This window comes from Rattus norvegicus, chromosome 12 (assembly GCF_021556685.1).
Source record: "Rattus norvegicus strain SHRSP/BbbUtx chromosome 12, alternate assembly SHRSP_T2T, whole genome shotgun sequence".
In the NCBI taxonomy this organism is placed as follows: domain Eukaryota; kingdom Metazoa; phylum Chordata; class Mammalia; order Rodentia; family Muridae; genus Rattus; species Rattus norvegicus.
In genome coordinates this window covers 33625603-33643113 of record NC_141545.1, presented here as the reverse complement: position 1 = coordinate 33643113, position 17511 = coordinate 33625603, and the positions used below count along the sequence as shown (strand labels likewise).

General features: G+C 47.6%; 1 protein-coding gene across 6 annotated transcripts in view; it reads left to right on the top strand.

The window, feature by feature from the left end:
* The window catches only part of Crcp (CGRP receptor component), a 56105-nt gene extending 48845 nt beyond the window's left edge, over positions 1-7260 (top strand). For 4 of the 6 annotated variants that reach the window (XM_087577536.1, XM_087577537.1, XM_087577539.1 and 1 more), the window contains one exon: positions 6107-7260. In XM_087577536.1, the coding sequence (XP_087433662.1) occupies positions 6107-6256 (150 nt within the window). In that variant the 3' untranslated portion in view covers positions 6257-7260. Of the gene's footprint in view, positions 1-2288; positions 2424-6106 lie in introns of all 6 variants that reach the window. The other 2 variants (XR_015633851.1, NM_053670.3) reach the window with 2 other exon arrangements.
* Positions 7261-17511: the final 10251 nt, after the last annotated feature.

Below are 17511 nucleotides of genomic sequence, written 5' to 3'. Positions count from 1 at the left end.
GGATGGCTCCAGCGTGGCTCCTCTGTTGTATGGTGGAGCTCTCCAGAGATGCTTTAGCCAGGTTGCTAATTGGCCGTGTTGGCCAGTTACTCGTGAGCTTACAGGCTGGGCTGATCCTCCTACCCCTGCCTCCCTAGTACTGGGATTTAGGCATGTACCAACATACCTATATAAATGCATTTTTTCAAGAATTGTTTCTTTTCTCTTTTTTTTTTTATTATTTTAAAACATTTTCTAACATACATTTTGATTGTATTCGAACTTCATGTTCTCTCTCTTTCAAAGGAAAAAAACACAACCCCAGGGTTGGGGATTTAGCTCAGTGGTAGAGCGCTTGCCTAGGAAGCGCAAGGCCCTGGGTTCGATCCCCAGCTCCGAAAAAAAGAACCAAAAAAAAAAAAAAAAACAAAAACAAAAAAAAAAAACCACAACCCCATGAAACTTAAAATAACACAAAAACCCCCAATAAGACAAAAGTTACCAAACTATACCAAAAAGTATGGCAAACATGGAGTCTGCTTTATGTTGGCCGTACTCCTGGGCGTGGGGCTGGCCTGGAGTGTGACTGATAAGCCCAGCGTCACTCCATTGGAGAAAACTGGTTTTCCTTTCCCCAGTAGGTTTTCAGTTGCATAGTCTCTTGATCAGGGGCTGGACTCAGCGTGAGTGTCCCCGTCCCCTCCGCCCTCTTCTCCATGATGGGTTACCCTTGTGTGTGCAGGTCTCGTGTGTGCGACACCATCTCTAAGTTCTTAGGTGTATCTTTCTTTGGTGTCCTCCATCACCTCTGCTCTGGGAATCTTCCCTGTGCAGCTCTTGAGCATAGGTCCCTGAGCCTTGATGGGAGGGGTTTGATAAAGTCATCTCATTTAGAGCCGAGCGCTCCAAAACCTCTGACTCTGCACATTGTCCTGTTGTGGGTCTCTGTGTTCATTCCCGTCTGTGGCGGCAAGAAGAGGCCGCAGATGAGGCTTGAGTGCTGTGTTATCTATGGGTGTGGCAGCACGTCGTTAGGAGTCATTTCATTCCTATGTTCCCTTAGCAGAATGGTTGCTATGTTTCCCCAAGGACCTGTGCAGTCTCAGGTCCTTCGCCATGTTAGCCGTGTCACCTGGACCCCATCTCATGGAGTGGATCTTAAATCCAGTCAGCAGACAGTCGGACCCTCCCACATCGTCTGTGCTATTCTTATGCCAATATACCCAGAGCACAGGTTCCATGGCTGGGTGATGCGAATGCCTGCTTTTCTCCTCTGGCGTGTGTGTGTGTGTGTGTGTGTGTGTGTGTGTGTGTGTGTGTGTGTGTGTGTGTGTGTGTGTGTGCGCGCGCGCCTTCTAGCGCTGTGTATGTGAGTCAGTAGGCGTAAAGCTTCTAGTTGGGCACTAGTTCTGTTTCTCCATCCTTGGTAACATAGGTAAGTGGCATCTTCAGCAATAGGGCCTCCCCCTCAGGTTGTGGGGGTAACAGTGCCGCTAGAAATACCCTGTGATTTGGGGGACCTCTTTGACCCATGACTTATCAAGAAGTAAACCGTTCCTGGCACTGGGGTTTTTACTTGGTCACATATGATGTCTACTTGGGAATTTTTTTTTTTTTTTTTTTTTTTTTTTTTTTTTTTTTTTTTGGTTCTTTTTTTCGGAGCTGGGGACCGAACCCAGGGCCTTGCGCTTCCTAGGTAAGCGCTCTACCACTGAGCTAAATCCCCAGCCCCGGGAATTTCTTTATAATGTGTATACATTCTAGGAAGCTTCTCTGCTAGCAGGCTTCCGTGTGGGCTTTCAAAGGGTCTGGTGTTAATTGTCCCTCTCCATATTCCTCCCTTCCCTGCCCTCCATCCCCATTTAATCCTCCTATTCTGGTTCCTCCTTCATCCCTTTTGTTTATGTTTTGTTTATGTTTTTTGGGACAGGGTCTCTCCATATAGCCCTGGCTGCCTTGGATCTTACTGTGTAGACCAGGCTGGTCTCAAACTCATAGAGATCTGCCTGCCTCTGACTCCTGAGTGCTGGGATTAAAGGCAGGTGCCACATGCCTGTCTCTTCTATTTCTCCTTCCTTGGAGGACCCCTGCCTTCCCCCTGGTTACTTACTAGCAGCCTAATCTCTGTGGGCATTGTAAATAAAAGACATATTAAAGCTTAAAGGCTAGTGTGCGCATATGAGAGAAAACATTCCGTGTTTGTCTGGGTTGCCTTACCTGGGATGATGGTTGTTTCTAGCTGTATCCATTCCTATGCAGAGTCCTTGACAGCTGAACAATATCCCATTGCTTCATTATCTGTTCATCAGTTGATGGACGTCTTGGCTGTTTCTGGTTTCGGGCTGTCATGAACAGAGCAGCAGTGAACATGGATGAGCAAGCGTCTCTAGAGGAAGACGAAGAGTCCTGTGGATATATGCCCAGGAGTGATGCTGGGTCATAAGGTCTGTCAGTTTTCCCTTCTGAGGAAGCTCCGCACTGATTTCCACGGTGACTGTATCCTTTGCACTCCTGTCAGCGACGGAAAGCTGTTCCGCTTTGCTGCATGCTCACCAAGCATCCACGGTCATTCGTTTTCCAACTGAGGCGAGGGGGAGCCTCAGAGCAGTTTTAGTTCGCAGCATTTCCCTGATAGCCGAGGGCGTTGTCTGTTTCTTCAATAAGCGTTCACAGACATTCAGGTTGTGTCTTTTGATCTCTGTTTGGTTCTGTACCCCATTTTAAAATATTGGGTGTTTTCCTGGTCTTCAGTCTTTTTAGTTCTTTGCATGTTCTAGGTCCTAATCATCACTATGTATAACAGATAAAGAATTTGTGTACAATTAGTAAAGATTTGTCTCCATGCCGTAGGCTGCTGCTTGGCTCACATAATGGTGTGTTCTCTATTGCCTTTTAGCTTCCTGAGGTAGCAGTTACTAATTGTTGCTATTAATGCCTCTGGCATCCGGTATCCTGTTGAGAATGTTCTTTCCTATGTCGATGGAGGCGAAGCCTATGCCCTGCTTCCCCTCCGTCAGATTCAGACTGTCTGGTCTTACGTCTGCCCTGTAACTGATCCCACTTGGAACTGAGTTTTGTGCAGGATGGTAGGTCTGGATCTATTTTCATTCTTCTACATGCACCTATCCAGTTTGATCAGCACCACTTCTTGAAAATACAGTGTATATTTCTGGATTGTTTGTCAAAGTCAGGTGTCTGTTGATATGTAGAATTGTGTCTGCATCTTCAATTCTATTTCATTGATGAACATGTCTGTTTTTATGTCAGTACTTTGCTGTTTTTATTATTATAACTGGTCTTGTCTTAGTCCGATGGGTTTGCCCTTATATGTAACTTGGTTTTCCCCTTGTAGCTTTTAATATCCTGTCTTTGTTCTGTATGCCTTTTGTACCTGATAGGTGTCTCTTTCTTTAGACTGGGGAATTTTTCTTCTATAAGTTTGTTAAAAATAACTTTCTGGGACTTTACACTTATTATATGTAGATTTTGAGTTTTCATAATGTCCCAGACTTCCTGGGTGTTTAATGCCTAGATTTTAATTTTTGAAAATTTTTTTAGATTTAGCTTTTTATTTGACTGAGCTACCCATTTCTTTTATCTGGTCTTCACTAAGACGGTCATTCGCATCCTCTTTAAGGACCTTGAGCGTATTTATAATTGTTACTCTGAAGTCCTTGTCTTTTGCTTCAGTGACATTGCTTTTCCCAGGGCCTGTTGCAGTAGGTTTCTGGCTTCTGGAGGAAAGCGTATTGTCTTGGTTGCTCGTGTATATGGAGTCAGGATGCTGCCAGTGCTTCTCGGTGTAGATATTTGGTCTTGCCTTTAGTTGGTGGGTGCTCTGTTCTTAGTTACTGTTGCCCCTGTCTTTGACCTAGCCAGCTGTAGTGGCTGTGGGGTCCCTGGTAGATAGCATGTTTGTGGGAAGTCACAAAGGAATGGTGGTGTGCCCTTGGGACTTGGCCTCACAGTGCTGTCCTAGGGTCCCCCTAGTTCTTCCCTGCTGCCCCTTCCGGTCATTCCTTCTAAAAATTGGTTCACGTTCAGTAAAGAGGTTTATTCAGGCTAAAGATGTGTGGCTTAGCCAGTGCAAAGTCTTGAGTGCCTTTCTTGGCACTGGACAAACCCAGTCTGGTGGTCCAGTTCTAATAATCTCAGCACTTGGAAGGTGGCCACAGTGAAATTAGAAATTCAAAACTGTATCCTTACTATGTGACAAGTTTGAGACCAGCTGGGCTACTTGAGACCTTGTCTAAATTGGTAAAGCGAAAGAACCTTAGAAAATAGCTTTGCTCAGGTCACTCCCTACGTGAACACCCAAAGCTATTCTCTAACTCTGGAAACCACCGGGCAGAGTGGAGGTGTTGTGTGCACCTGGGGTGTGCTCTTGGACATATATCTTTAAATGAACAGCACTGTGTCTGTGAGAGGAGGCAGCCAGGATTGGAACCTGTTCTTTGTTTTACTTCCCTACATTTGCCAGGGTTCTTTCTGTGACACCCTTTGTATCAGAGGGCTGTAAGGAAACCTTCATCTAGGAAGTGCTTGTTACATGCCCGCGTCGCCACGTGAAGCTAGTCTTTGAGTACTTGATATTGCCTTTAAAGATGTATTTTTATGAGGGTGGAGAGGTAAGAGCACAGCTGCTCTTCCAGAGGTCCCAGGTTCAGTTCCCAGCACCCACTCGGCTCATAGCCATCTTTAACTCCAGTTGTAAGGGATCTGATATGCTCTTCTGGTCTTAGCAGGCTTTAGACACACAAGTAGTACACATGTAGGCAAAATGCTCATACACATTAAAAATACAAGTAAATTAAAAATCAGAAAGAGTTAGTATTTTCTATTTATGTGTACATGTGCCTGTGTCTTGTGTGTGTGCCTGTATGAGTGTATGTGGCCTGCAGAGGCCAGAGGAAGGTGCTGGCTTCCTTGGAGATGGAGTTGCAGGTAGTTATGAGCTGCCATGGGTGTTGGGGACCCCACCCAGGTCCTCTGCACCAGCAGCCAGTGCTCTTAAGCCCTGGTTAAGCTATCGTCTCTTCAGCTTCTCTTTTCCTTCTTGTCAGACTCCTGTTCTGCATTCTTCTGAGGCAAGTGGGGCCCTGTGGGGTGTGTTAGCTGACTTTCTCTTGCTCTAACAAAATACCCGAGACAATCAACTTACAAAGAAGAAAGGTTTATTTTGCCTCATGGTTTCAGATTCAGTCCAAGTATGTATGACCCTGTTGCTGTGGGCCTGTGACAATGATCATGCCATGAACTGCTCACCTCGAGAAACTAGAACCAAAGAATAAAAAGGCCAGGGTCCCAGCATCCCCCATCCCTCCACCCCTGGTATCCTTAATCCTCCCTCTAAGCCCCACCTACTAGCAGTTCTAGCAAACCTTCCACACACAGCATTTGAGGGACGTTTAAGAGCCAAACCACCATGTTAGCTGGCGGCTTTCCGCCTGGGAATGCCAGGCTGAGAGTCCAGTTCTGCTTCTTGCTAAGATTATAGTGAGTGTTGTAAGATTATAAAATTCCTAGTGTGGCTCCAGCACACAGAAGCCCCTACAGAGTTCTGGTGAGTGCCAGGGAAGGAGAACTAGTCAAAGATAGAAACTGTGTATCCCACGAGAGCAGCATCCAATGAGTGGGTGATACCACTCCAGTGACAGAGGTGCTCATTGTGAAGTCCAAAAGTTTACCTAGGGCCATGTCACACACACTCCCCCCAACCCCCAAAGGTGAATTTCTTTGCATTTCCGACATAGTCACATATGGATGGGGACGGAAGTAGAATAGTTAGATTTCCCTTCATCTAATGAGAAACAAGGTGGGCATGGTGGTGGTGGCACACCCTTAGCTCGGGGGGTTGAGGCAGGCAGATTTCCGTGTTGGAGACCAGCCTGGTCATAGACAGAGAGGCAGATGGACAGACAGACAATCGGCTTCACTGACTCATTTTGTGATTCTGTGCCTACTCTGGCTTGAGCTGGGATTTGAACTGGTTTCATCCTACTGTGGATCTTTGATGAGGCCCAGGCTGGCTCAGGACCAAGTGCTGGGCTGCTGTGGCCTGTATGGCTGGGGCGGGCTGTGATGGGAGGCTTACTCCTAAACCCGACACGCATCCTTTCCCTTGTAGATGGTGGAAGAGAGTGAAGAGCGGCTCACGGAGGAGCAGATTGAAGCTCTCCTGCACACTGTCACCAGCATCCTGCCTGCAGGTCCAGAGGATGAGCAGAGCAAAAGCACTAGCAATGACGCGGCAATGGAAGAGGAGGAGCCTGCATAGACATCTGTGGCCATTATGACACAGCTGGCCAGGTTGTTCGTGATGCTCAAAGCCACAACAGCCATTTCCTGGACGTTCAGAGAACTGTTTATTCGGCCTGACCCCTCTCTCAAATATTCCTGATCTCAGGATTGGTTGAGAAAAAAAATCACAAAAATAAGATGAAAAGAAATCTTTGTGCCTTGGGTTCAAGAAACATGGGGTCAGAGAAGGGCAGAGGGCTCGAGATGGGGCAGCATGGCTATGCAGCCCTCTGGGTAGAAAGGCTTGTGTGGCCTCTGTCGCACTTGTACACAGTGGGGAGCTATTCAGGCACTTTGATGACTGTGTTGTAGGCAATGTCAGGCACCGCCATAGAATGGAGCTGGGGAACGACCTCAGACGGTCTCGAGCTCCCAGAGCTGCACACAGCTGCTCCAGGGGAAATGACCCAGGGCTTAGCTCACGGTAGAGGAATGTCCTCGGCAGAGCAGGAGGCAAGGAAAGGAGATAAGAGGAAACTGCAGTCTGAGCCCAGCCTGGTGTACATAATAAGGAACACACATGTGAATATACCTAACACACATGCGTGCCACACACACACATACAAAGAAATTAGTCCCTTTTCTGTGGCAAACCCACAACTCTCTGGCCTGGGTGAGAGACAAGGAAAAGGCTTATTTTGACTCCTGGTTCTGGTCCAAGGTCAAAGGGCATCTGGGTATGGCCCTCTTGTTGCCAGAGTGCTCAGGTAGCATTGGCTAACACATTACAAAACATGAGAAGCGTTTGTTTGTCTTCAGAGTCTCTTGTAGCCCACATTGACCAAAGTTCATTCTGTCTGAAATCGTCAGACACTTTCTGATTCTTTGGCCTCAGTCTCCTTAAAGCTGGGATTCAAATATATACCACTCACTTAGGAGGCAGAGGCCAGCCTGGTCACACAGCAAGTTCCATGCCAGCCAGCGTCACACAGTGAGACCTTGTGTCATAAAAACAAAAATAAATAAAACAAAAAACCAAAATAGTGTGTGTCACCATACCTGGTGTGTATGTGTCTGTGTGTGTGTGTGTGTGTGTGTGTGTGTGTGTGTGTGTGTGTCTGTGTGTGTGTGTGTGTGAACGCAGTGCTCCCGTAGGACAGAACAGCATGGCGGTTGGATCCCCTGGAGCTGGAGTTAAACAGGATCTGCCCAAGGGCTGGGCAGTTTACTTGGTGCTTTGCACTGAGACATTTCTCCAAGTCACAATAGGATCTTGCTGTGTGGCTCAGACTCTAGACTTCAGGCAAGATAGGCCTGACCTCCCATACATCGTTCTGTCAGGCTCTGGCTACCAAAGTCTCTAGTAGGGAAGAGCAGTGGTTAGTGACTCCCTTAAGTGTGTCCCTGAGTCACCAATGGAGACACTGAAATGTGGAGACATCGAGAAAGGAGCAATGGCTTGAGGACTCAGCCAGCAAGCTGCAGAAAAGGGAGCACATACCCCAGGACTATCTACCCGCTCCAGACTTAGGCCTCACAGGCTGGGACCAGGCCTAGTATCAAGCCTGCCTCTCTGCCGGGGAACGTCCCTGAATACTTTTGAAAGCCAACGAAAGGGATTGTTTGCTGTGGCCAAACACCATGACCAGAAGCAACTTAACTTCCAGGTTACAGAGCAGTGAGGAAGTCAGGCAGGAACGGACACAGAAGAACACTTATCGATTTCTCCCTCCTGGTTTGCTCACCTAGCTTTTTTTTTTTTAAGTACCTAGGACCACCAGCCTAGAGACAGCACCACTCAGAAATGAGCTAGGCCCTCTGTCAATTATTAATTAAGAAAATGCACTACAGACCTACATACAGAAAAATCTTATGGGGGCATTTTCTCAATCGAGGTTCCCTTTTCTTGTATTAAGTTGACATAAAGCTAGCTGGCACAAGGGTTGAGCAGGCAACCAGGGCTGGAGGCAGTGGCATGCTGGGTAGCTGTGTTCCTCATTCTGGAGTCAGTTCCGGGATGCCTAAAGCTTCATCAGTCACCTGCATGTCTTGGTCCTGGTTGAGTTGGTAATTTTATTTACAGAACCAGAAGCTCCAAGTTGTCCTTCTGCAGGGCCGGGTTGGGAGAGCCTGGAAAGCTGGGGGGGGGGGGATTACGGGTAAATATTCCAATTCTTCCCCTCGTGAGGGCCTCAGCTGAGAGAACCAGAACATGCATAGTCAGGGTGGGGTCCTGGGGCAAGGAGCCAGTGTCCTGAGTCATAGAGGGCCTAGGGAGTCAGGGCTACAGCAAGGCACACAAAACCAGAACTGCTGAAGGAAAGCCAGGGGCTGAACTGGCGTGGAGGAGGTCAGCAGCTGTAGACAAGGTCACAGAGAGGGGCTGCATCAAGCGTGGAGCCAAGAACCAACCTGGCAAGGCAAGATCTCGGACTGGGATGGGAGAGGCTGACCCGTGTCTACATCCCCAGAACCGCTAGCCAGCACTCGGGGTGGACAGTGGTCTGAGCCTATTGGCCCAGGGCTAGGAGCGCTCAAGACTAGGAGGGAGCACCAGATGAGGTGACACTCAGGCTCCGTGGAGAACGTTCTGCTCTCCAGCTACCGTGAAGCTCATCCAACAGGCGCCCAGGGCCAGACAGACCTACTCCTTGCTCCAGGAAGACCCAGCTTCCCTGTTTCATCAGCTGTGGGACCTGATGCTGCAGCTCCTCTGTGGCGTCTCGGCTGCCCCCTCCTCCGCTTTGGAAGAAAACTGTGATCGTCAGGACCCTTACTCCCAGACACTGTTATACGTCATAGCCTTTTGTTTTCTTTTTAAAAACGTGGAAACAGGGGTTGGGGATTTAGCTCAGTGGTAGAGCACTTGCCTAGCAAGCGCAAGGCCCTGGGTTTGGTCCTCAGCTCCGAAAAAAAAAAAATGGAAACAAATTTATAAAATGTGATAAAAATATAGGTGATATACAAATAAATGCACGTTTTCCCTGAATTGCATGCACGTGCGAGTGTGTGTGTGTGCGCGCGTGTATGCAAGAGTGTCCCTAAATTGTGCACGCGCGCATGTGCGTGCGCGTGCGTGTATGCGTGCGTGCGTGCGTGTGTGCGCGCCCGTGCATGTGTGTACACTTGTGCACGTGGAGGTCAGAGGGCAACCTCAAGTGGGTTCCTTGGTAACCATTCACTGTGTTTTTAGCCACAGCCTCTCACTGGTGTAGAGGCAGTCAGTCTACAGTCCATTGTCTGCCTCTGGAGTTCTGGGATTACAAAAGTATGTTACCACCTAGGGCTCCTTTTTTGTTGTTGTTGTTTGTAAATTACATTTATTTATTGGCGGGTGTGTGCCATGCATGCATATGACTGTCAGAAGGTCATCCTTAGCTGTATAGTGAATTTGAGACTAGGAGACTAGCGCCAACATTTTTTTTTTCACTAAATTATTTTGGTTGTTCAAATTGCCTCAGATTTGTTAGTAGAAACCCCCTCAAAATATCTCCTGGGTTCCTCTGGCCTTTAAGAAAAAAACAAGCAAGGGTTGGGGATTTAGCTCAGTGGTAGAGCGCTTGCCTAGCAAACGCAAGGCCCTGGGTTCGGTCCCCAGCTCCGAAAAAAAAAAAAAGAAAAAGAAAAAAAAGAAAGAAAAAAACAAGCAAACAAACAAGACCAAAATTCTGTCCTTAAAAAAAAGAAATCACTTTGTGACTTTTTGATAAAACCCAATGTCCCAACTGTATCCCGTGCCATTTCTGGATTAAACCACCTTTTTCTTCTTTTGTTTGTTTGTTTATTTGTTTTGTTTGTCTAGTTTTGAGAAAGGGTTTCTCTGTGTAACAGCCCTGACTGCCCTGGAACTCCCTCTGTAGACCAGGAAGGCATGGAACTCACAGAGATCCACCTGCCTCTGCCTCCTGAGCATTGGGATTAAAGGTGTGCACCACCATTCCTGGTTAGTAGTGAATGGTGTTCAAGGTCAAGTTTAAGTTTTGACATCAATGCAACTAGAAGGTAATATAGGGGTTTTTTTCTGCTTAAGATTTATTTGTTTGTTTATTAATTTATTTTATGTATACCTGTATGTCTATGTCTGTGCGCACACGACTGCAGTGCTCTTTCTGGCCAGAAGAGGGCATCAGAGTCCTTTAAGATGGCGTCTGGGTAATCGTTAGCCACGTTACATGGTTGCTGTGAACCAAAGTTGCTCACATGCTCTTGGAGACTGAGCCACCTCTCCAGCCCCTTTACACATTCAGTGTTTTGGTTTTTCTTGAGTCAGGGTCTCACTATACAGTCCTGGTTGGCTTCAAGCTTGCAATCCTCCTGCCTCCGCTTTTTAAACCCTGAAATTGCGTGTGCATATTACTACACCTGATACCCCCATTCCACATGTGTCTTCCTCTAAGAACCCTGGCTTCCGACTGTATCAACACGTTAACTCAGTCCCCTGTCCTGTCTAAAAAGTCTCTGACTGGATTCGTGTGCCCTTGGGAACAACAGAGCCATTTAAAAGAGCTTAGGGGCTCCTGGGGGGGTAAAGGTGCTTCCTTCACAAACGTGGCCCCCCACCTACATAAAGGTGGAAGGAGAGAGCCTACTCCACAGAGCTGTCCCCTGAACTCTACGTACCTGAGTCACAGTCACCAACACAGAACACAGAGTGGTAAATAAAACTTTAGTTTTAAAATCAAGAGTTTCGGCTCGGCATTGGTGAGGCACGTCTTCATCCCAGCATTGGGAAGGCAGAGGCAGGTGGATCTGTGAGCCTTTGAGGCCAGCCTGGTCTATGCATAGTGAGTTCCAGGCTGGCTAGAGCTATGCAAAGAGACACCCCTCCCACCTCCACCCCCCCCCTCAGCCCCTATCCCGCCCCACCCCACCCTACCCCACCCCCGTCTACAAAACCAACAAGAAAACAAAGAATTTTGGATTTGTTATTGGTTCCTCTTCCTTCCCATCATACCCTCTGCCCCCAGCTGAGGGTACAGAGTCAAATAACTTATTAAGTTAGTAGAATTTATTCTTTAGGAAATTTAGTGTGGCTATAGAAATAATTTGAAACAAAACCGATTTCGTTGTATGTAATCTGCCTCCAATTCTTGCTTTCTTCCGTTCTTACCGATTTTAATCTTTTTTTGTTCGTTTAATTTCAAGACATTGTAGCCTAGCCTGTTCTAGAACTTGCTAAGTGCTTTGTTATGCAGCTCAGGATGTTCATTTAATATCTTCTGGGAGTTATTCCATCCAAGCTCATAGAAATACTCACTTTGTGTGTTTTGTCTCCTTTTGTCTAGTTGGTTTTGTTTTGTTTTGAGTGGGGTTTTGTGTATCCTCGGCACCTCAAACTTGCTGTGTAGCTGAGGATTAACTTGAACTCCCTCCCCGCCCTGAACTCTCTGAAGACCAGGCTGTCCCTGCCTCCTGAGTGCTGGGATTAAAGGCATGTGCCACCACCGCCCCGCTTAACTTCCAATCCTCCTGCCTCCACCTCCGGAGTCTAAGATTGCAGGCTCGTTCACTGTGTCTGCTTTACAGATTGCTGGGATTCCAATCCAGGGAGTCCTCCCAGATGAGCACTTTACCGAGCTGCAGCCCCAGCCTCCAGATGCTGAATTTGCTACCAAGTCCTGAATTTGCTACCAAGTGAATGACCCACACTGTAACTACCAAGTATCTATAACTACAGTTCATGTGGCTGCACCCCCTTCATCGTTTCGGTCTGCTCCCTGGGTCGGAAAAGACTTCTCAACACACATCAAAACCTCCTGCAGCTAGTTTACACAGAAGAAGCCCTTGTTAGTGGGAAATGGGGAAATTCAGAACCACCTGCAACTGAGCCTCCAGGATCAGTGCCCAGACCACATTGCAGAACCGACCTGATGAGGAAACCAGTATGCTCACCCCAGAGCCTGCCCACAGCTGCCAAAGCCACATATGTCCACTACTGTCACCAGCACTGACGTCACTGTGTCTGTGTAGGAGTCGTCCTACAGCTCTTGCCCACCCTCAGCTCTGGGTGTACCTTCCTGCCATCCTCACTGAGGAACACATTCCTCATTTATTCTATGTAAGCACACTGTAGCTGTCTTCAGACACACCAGGCGTGGGCATCAGATCTCATTATAGATGGTTGTGAGCCACCATGTGGTTGCTGGGATTTGAACTCAGGACTTTTGGAAGAGCAGTCAGTGCTCTTTAACCGCTGAACCATCTCTTCAGCCCTCTCATTTCTTTTGAGACAGGTTCGCATATGGCTCGGGCTTGCCTCAAACTCACTATGTGATCAAGATAGCCATGCACTCGTGGTCCTTCTGAAAGTGAGATCTAATAAATGCTTTGGCTGGATTCCCCTCACAGTTGTCATTCCCCTCTCCCCTCCTTGGAATCCCAACATCCCAGTCTCAGGATAGTTTGGGCTCTCCTTTGTGGGAGCTTCCCTGCCACCGCTTTTAGCGTTTCGCCAAGTCTAGAGTTCGTGCAAGAAATCATTCAGCGGTGGGCGGGTTATAAGACAGGCGAACGCCCTGGAGGCCTTTGCTGTAAGATTCTCAGGTATGTTCTTTGTGTTACATGGTTTTAAATAAAGTTTTCCGCACTGTGGATGAAACCTGGGGCTGTGCACACGTAGGTGAGTGCTCTGCTCCTGTCTGTATGCTGGGTTCTGTCGTCCCTCAGAGTACCAGGTAGATTTCACCATTTGAGTGCAAGCAGGGCTGGAGCCGAACTTTGTGGATGGGAGGGTCTCAACCTTATTGCAGGATGGAGTGAAAAAGAGGGCAGCCAGTGTCCCCGGACAGCCCGGCCGGAGCGTTGAAGATCCTTCTAGAGCCAAGCGTGACACTGATGCTTGTGCTTGATTTGATTATGGTCTCCCAGGCCAGGTTCTCCGGAGTCCTTAGATGCTCTTTCAACACCTAACCGCTCTGGTGGCGCTTTACGGAGTGTGACGTCCTTGAGCTTCTGGGCGTGGCTGGGAGGGAGTTTCCCGTGTAGGTTCGGAAGGTAGGAAGACCCACCTAGTATGGATCGCACCATTGCCTGGGCTGGGGCTCTGAACTACACAGAAAGGAGAAAATGAACTGTGCACCAGTGTTTGTCTCTGCCTGCTCCCAGATTAGGTGAAATGGACCCTGTGCCTAATGCTCCTGCCACCGTGCCTAGCCTTCCCACAGCAATCTGCCTACTCAAACTGGGAGTCAGAATAAATCCTTCTGTTACTTAATTGTCTTGTGGGATTTGGTACCAGCAATGAGAAAGGTTAACTTAAATTACCGGTCTTTATCTCCATGGTCTTTTCCTAAATAATGTCGACTAGGCTCCAGATTTGAGTGGATGGGATTAAAGTGTGTGTGTGTGTGTGTGTGTGTGTGTGTGTGTGTGTGTGTGTGTGTGGTCTATATTACTTATTATTCTCACTGTTGTGACAAAACCACTCAAGGGAAGGTCTATTTGTCTCAAAGACCGGGTTCAGTCCATCTTAGCTAGGAAGTCATGGTCTGGCTTACCTACAGCCAGGAAGCAGGGAAAATGAATACTGACTTAAATCATGTTTTACTCAGCCGAAGACCTCTCAACCCAGAAGATGGTGCTGTCCATATTTAGAGTGAGCCTTCCCTCCTCAGTGAACACAGACTAGAAACCGTCACGGATGCACCCAGAGGTTTGTTTCCAGGGCGATTGTAAATCCCATCACATTTGAAATAAAGATTAAACACTACAGGCTTTAAGCCAAGGCACACACTTAGCCCAGCACTTGGAAGCCCCAGGGGAGGAGATTAAGAGGTGGAGGCTAGCCTGGAGTACAAAATGAGTCCTGGGGCAACCTGAGCTACTCTGTCTCCAACCAGCCAACCAACCAACCAACCAACCAACCAACCAACCAACCAACCAACCAACCAACCAGAAAACCATCAACAAGCCAGAACGAGGTCTGGAACCAAGGGTGTAGTTACAGCCCTGTAACCTCACAGTGCTGTGTGTGACATATGAGATCAGTTTTTAAAGCTGCCCCGTTTTGTGTCACAGTTTTGGATGAGAAGAAATCCATGGTTGGGTTTCAGAAGCACGGGGGAAACAGGGTCATAGTTGGATGATGGGGGTGGGTCTCCAGTCCTGGAGGAGTGTGATCTCTCTGGCAGGGACGGTTGCTGGAGTCACCTGTCCTCCTGAGAGCTGGCCACCATCCGAGGGCACAACTTTCCCTCCAGGCTTGCCCAAGTCTTCAGTGTCTTCCATCGGGAAGAGCTGGAGAAGGGAAGAGGGCAGGGTTTCTTGGAAAGCGATCTGGCCTGCATCAGCGCTAATGAATAAAATGTGTCACTGGCCATCTAGAACTTAAATTCCAGCAGTTCTATTTCCAGTTCTGGAAATCTGAATCGTTTCTACTCCAGAGAATGTAACCTAGATACAATTGCCCAGAATGCTTTATTGGCTCTGTGAAACTCTAAGGCGCTCTCTCTCTCACACTCTCACTCTCTTTCTCTCTCATTCTCTCACTCTCTCACTCTCTCTCACACTCACTCTCTTGCTCTCTCACTCTCTCTCACACTCTCTCACTCTCTCATTCACTCACTCTCTCACTCTCTCTCACTCTCGTTCTCACTCTCTCGCTCTCTTGCTCTCTCTCTCACTCCCTATCTCACTCTCTCTCACTCTCTTCTCTCTCACTCTCTTACTCTCTCTCTCTCTTTCTCTCTCTCTCTCTCTCTCTCTCTCTCTCTCTCTCTCTCTCTCTCTCTCTCTCTCTCTCTGTCTCTCTTACTACTCTACCACCTAATCTCTTTTCCTTTTCCTTCCCAAGTGATGAGATTGCAGGTTGGCCATCACACCTAGCTTCTGTTGTTGGTTTTGAGACAGGGTCTCCCTAGGAAGATCTCTGAAGATCTTCCTGCTTCAGCCTCCTGAATGCTAGAATTATAAAAATGCACAACCATGCTCAACAGCGAGCTATCACCTACCAGTCACTTACTGCTCCTCTCTCTCTCTCTCTCACTCTCTCTTTCCCGCCTCTCTCTCTCTCCTATCTATCTATCTATCTATCTATCTATCTATCTATCTATCTATCTATCTATCATCTATAATCTCTATCTAACTTCTATCTAATATGTATCTATATTATTTATCAATTCTGTTCTCTATGTTATCTGTCAACTATCCCCTTTCTATTTTTTCCTTTTTTTTTAAATATTTTATTTATTTATTATATATATGAGTACACTGTAGCTGTCTTCAGACACACCAGAAGAGGGCATCAGATCTCATTACAGATGGTTGTGAGCCACCATGTGGTTGCTGGGATTTGAACTCAGGACCTCGGGAAGAGCAGTCGGTGCCCTTAACCACTGAGCCATCTCTCCAGCCCTTCCTTTTTTTTTTAAAGATTTATTTATTAAAGTACACTGTAGCTGTCAGACACACCAGAAGACATCAGATTCCAGACGGTTGCGAGCCACCATGTGGTTGCTGGGATTTGAACTCAGGACCTCTGGAAGAGCAGTCAGTGCTCTTAACCTCTGAGCCATCTCTCCGCGCGCCCCCCCCCCCCCGCTTTCTATTTTTATGTATCATATATACACATAAAATAAAATAAATCTTTTACTTCTTCTTCAGGAAAACATCCAATGGTGAATGATGCTGGTGCAGTGGGAGGGCCGGGGGTCCCAGGATTAGGAGGCCGCAGCGACTTCTATGGAGGATATATCATCCATCTTAGGGGCTGTATGGTCAAGGCCGTGGGGCTCGTGGAGGTAAAACTGAAGACAAGGAATGGATCCCATCACCGAGCTGGCCCGCCGGGTTAAGGACATGAAGATCAAGTCCTTGGAGGAGATCTCCCTGTTCTCCCTGCCCGCTAAGGAGTCTGAGATTACTGACTTTTTCCTGGGTGCATACTCGGGCTGGCCAGCGGACCAGGTTCAAGGCTTTCATCCCTATTGGGAACTGCAGTGGTCAGTTGGTCTTGGTGTTAGGTGCTCCCAGGAGGTCACCATTGCCGTCTGAGGGAACATCACCCTGGCCAAGCATTCCATTATCCCTGTGTGGAGAGGCTACTCAAGAGAACAAGATTGGCAAGACCCACACTGTGCCATGCAAGTTGACAGGCCACTGTGACTCTGCACTGGTGCGTCTCATCCCTGCCCCCAGAGGCACTGGCATTGTCTCTGCTCCTGTCCCCAAGAAGCTACTGATGATGGCCAGTATAGAAGACTGCTACACTTCAGGCAGGGGCCGCACTGCCACCCTGGGGAACTTTCCCAAGGTTACCTTTGATGCCATCTCCAAGACCTACAGCTACCTGACTCCCAACCTCTGGAAAGAGACTGTGTTCACCAAATCTCCTGATCAGGAGTTCACTGACCATCTTGTGAAAACCCACACCAGAGTCTCTGTTCAGAGGACCCAGGCTCCAGCTGTGGCTACCACAGAAGGGTTTTTATACAAGAAAAACAAATGGATTAAGTCTTAAAAGTCTTTTAAAAAATAAACTTGTATGTTATGCATAATCCTTATAAAAATGCCAATGTATTCTTTCTTCCTTTTGGGGTTTTGAGTCAGGGCTGCATGCTGCAGCTCAGACCAGCCCAGAACTCACGATGTGTATGTGAATTCACAGCAATACCACTGCTTCCAGTCCTGGGTGCTGGCACTGGAAGGGCACCATACATGGAAGGGCTCAGCGGTTTTCCTAATAGAGGTCAGCAGATGACTTGTAAGTTTATGAAAATACAAAGCAGGGACCTGGGGAGGTGGCTCAGTGGGTAAAGCACTTGCTCCACAAGTTCAAGTCTCACTTGTTCCACAAGTCCAAGACTCTTAGTTCAGATCCCCAGAATCCACTAAATGTTGACTAGGTGTGGTGGCCCACATGTAACTCTGCCCCTGCTCCCCAAGGCAGAGACAGGGGATCCCTAGAGCAAGCTGGCTAGCAAGACTTGCCATATTGGCAAGGTCTGGGCTTGATCTCTAGATCCTGCCTCACTGGCTAGTGGGATAGAATAATTCAAGATGATTCCTCACATCAGCATTGGACCTCCATTTGCACAGATGCACCTATACACAGGGCCTCCATTTGCACAGATGCATACACACCTATGCGCAGGCACGCACTCTCACGCCACACATACAAAAACATGCGTATACACATGTGTAGATGTAAACACGTAAAGATAAAATTCAAACAGCCCAAGATACTGGTCTTTCTGGAGGCTCCGGTCTATGAGATGGTCTGATGATGTCATGCTAAGGATGTGAAAAAAAACAAAAATGGAGGTAAGGAGGTGAAGAGGTCAGGTGGTCAGATGT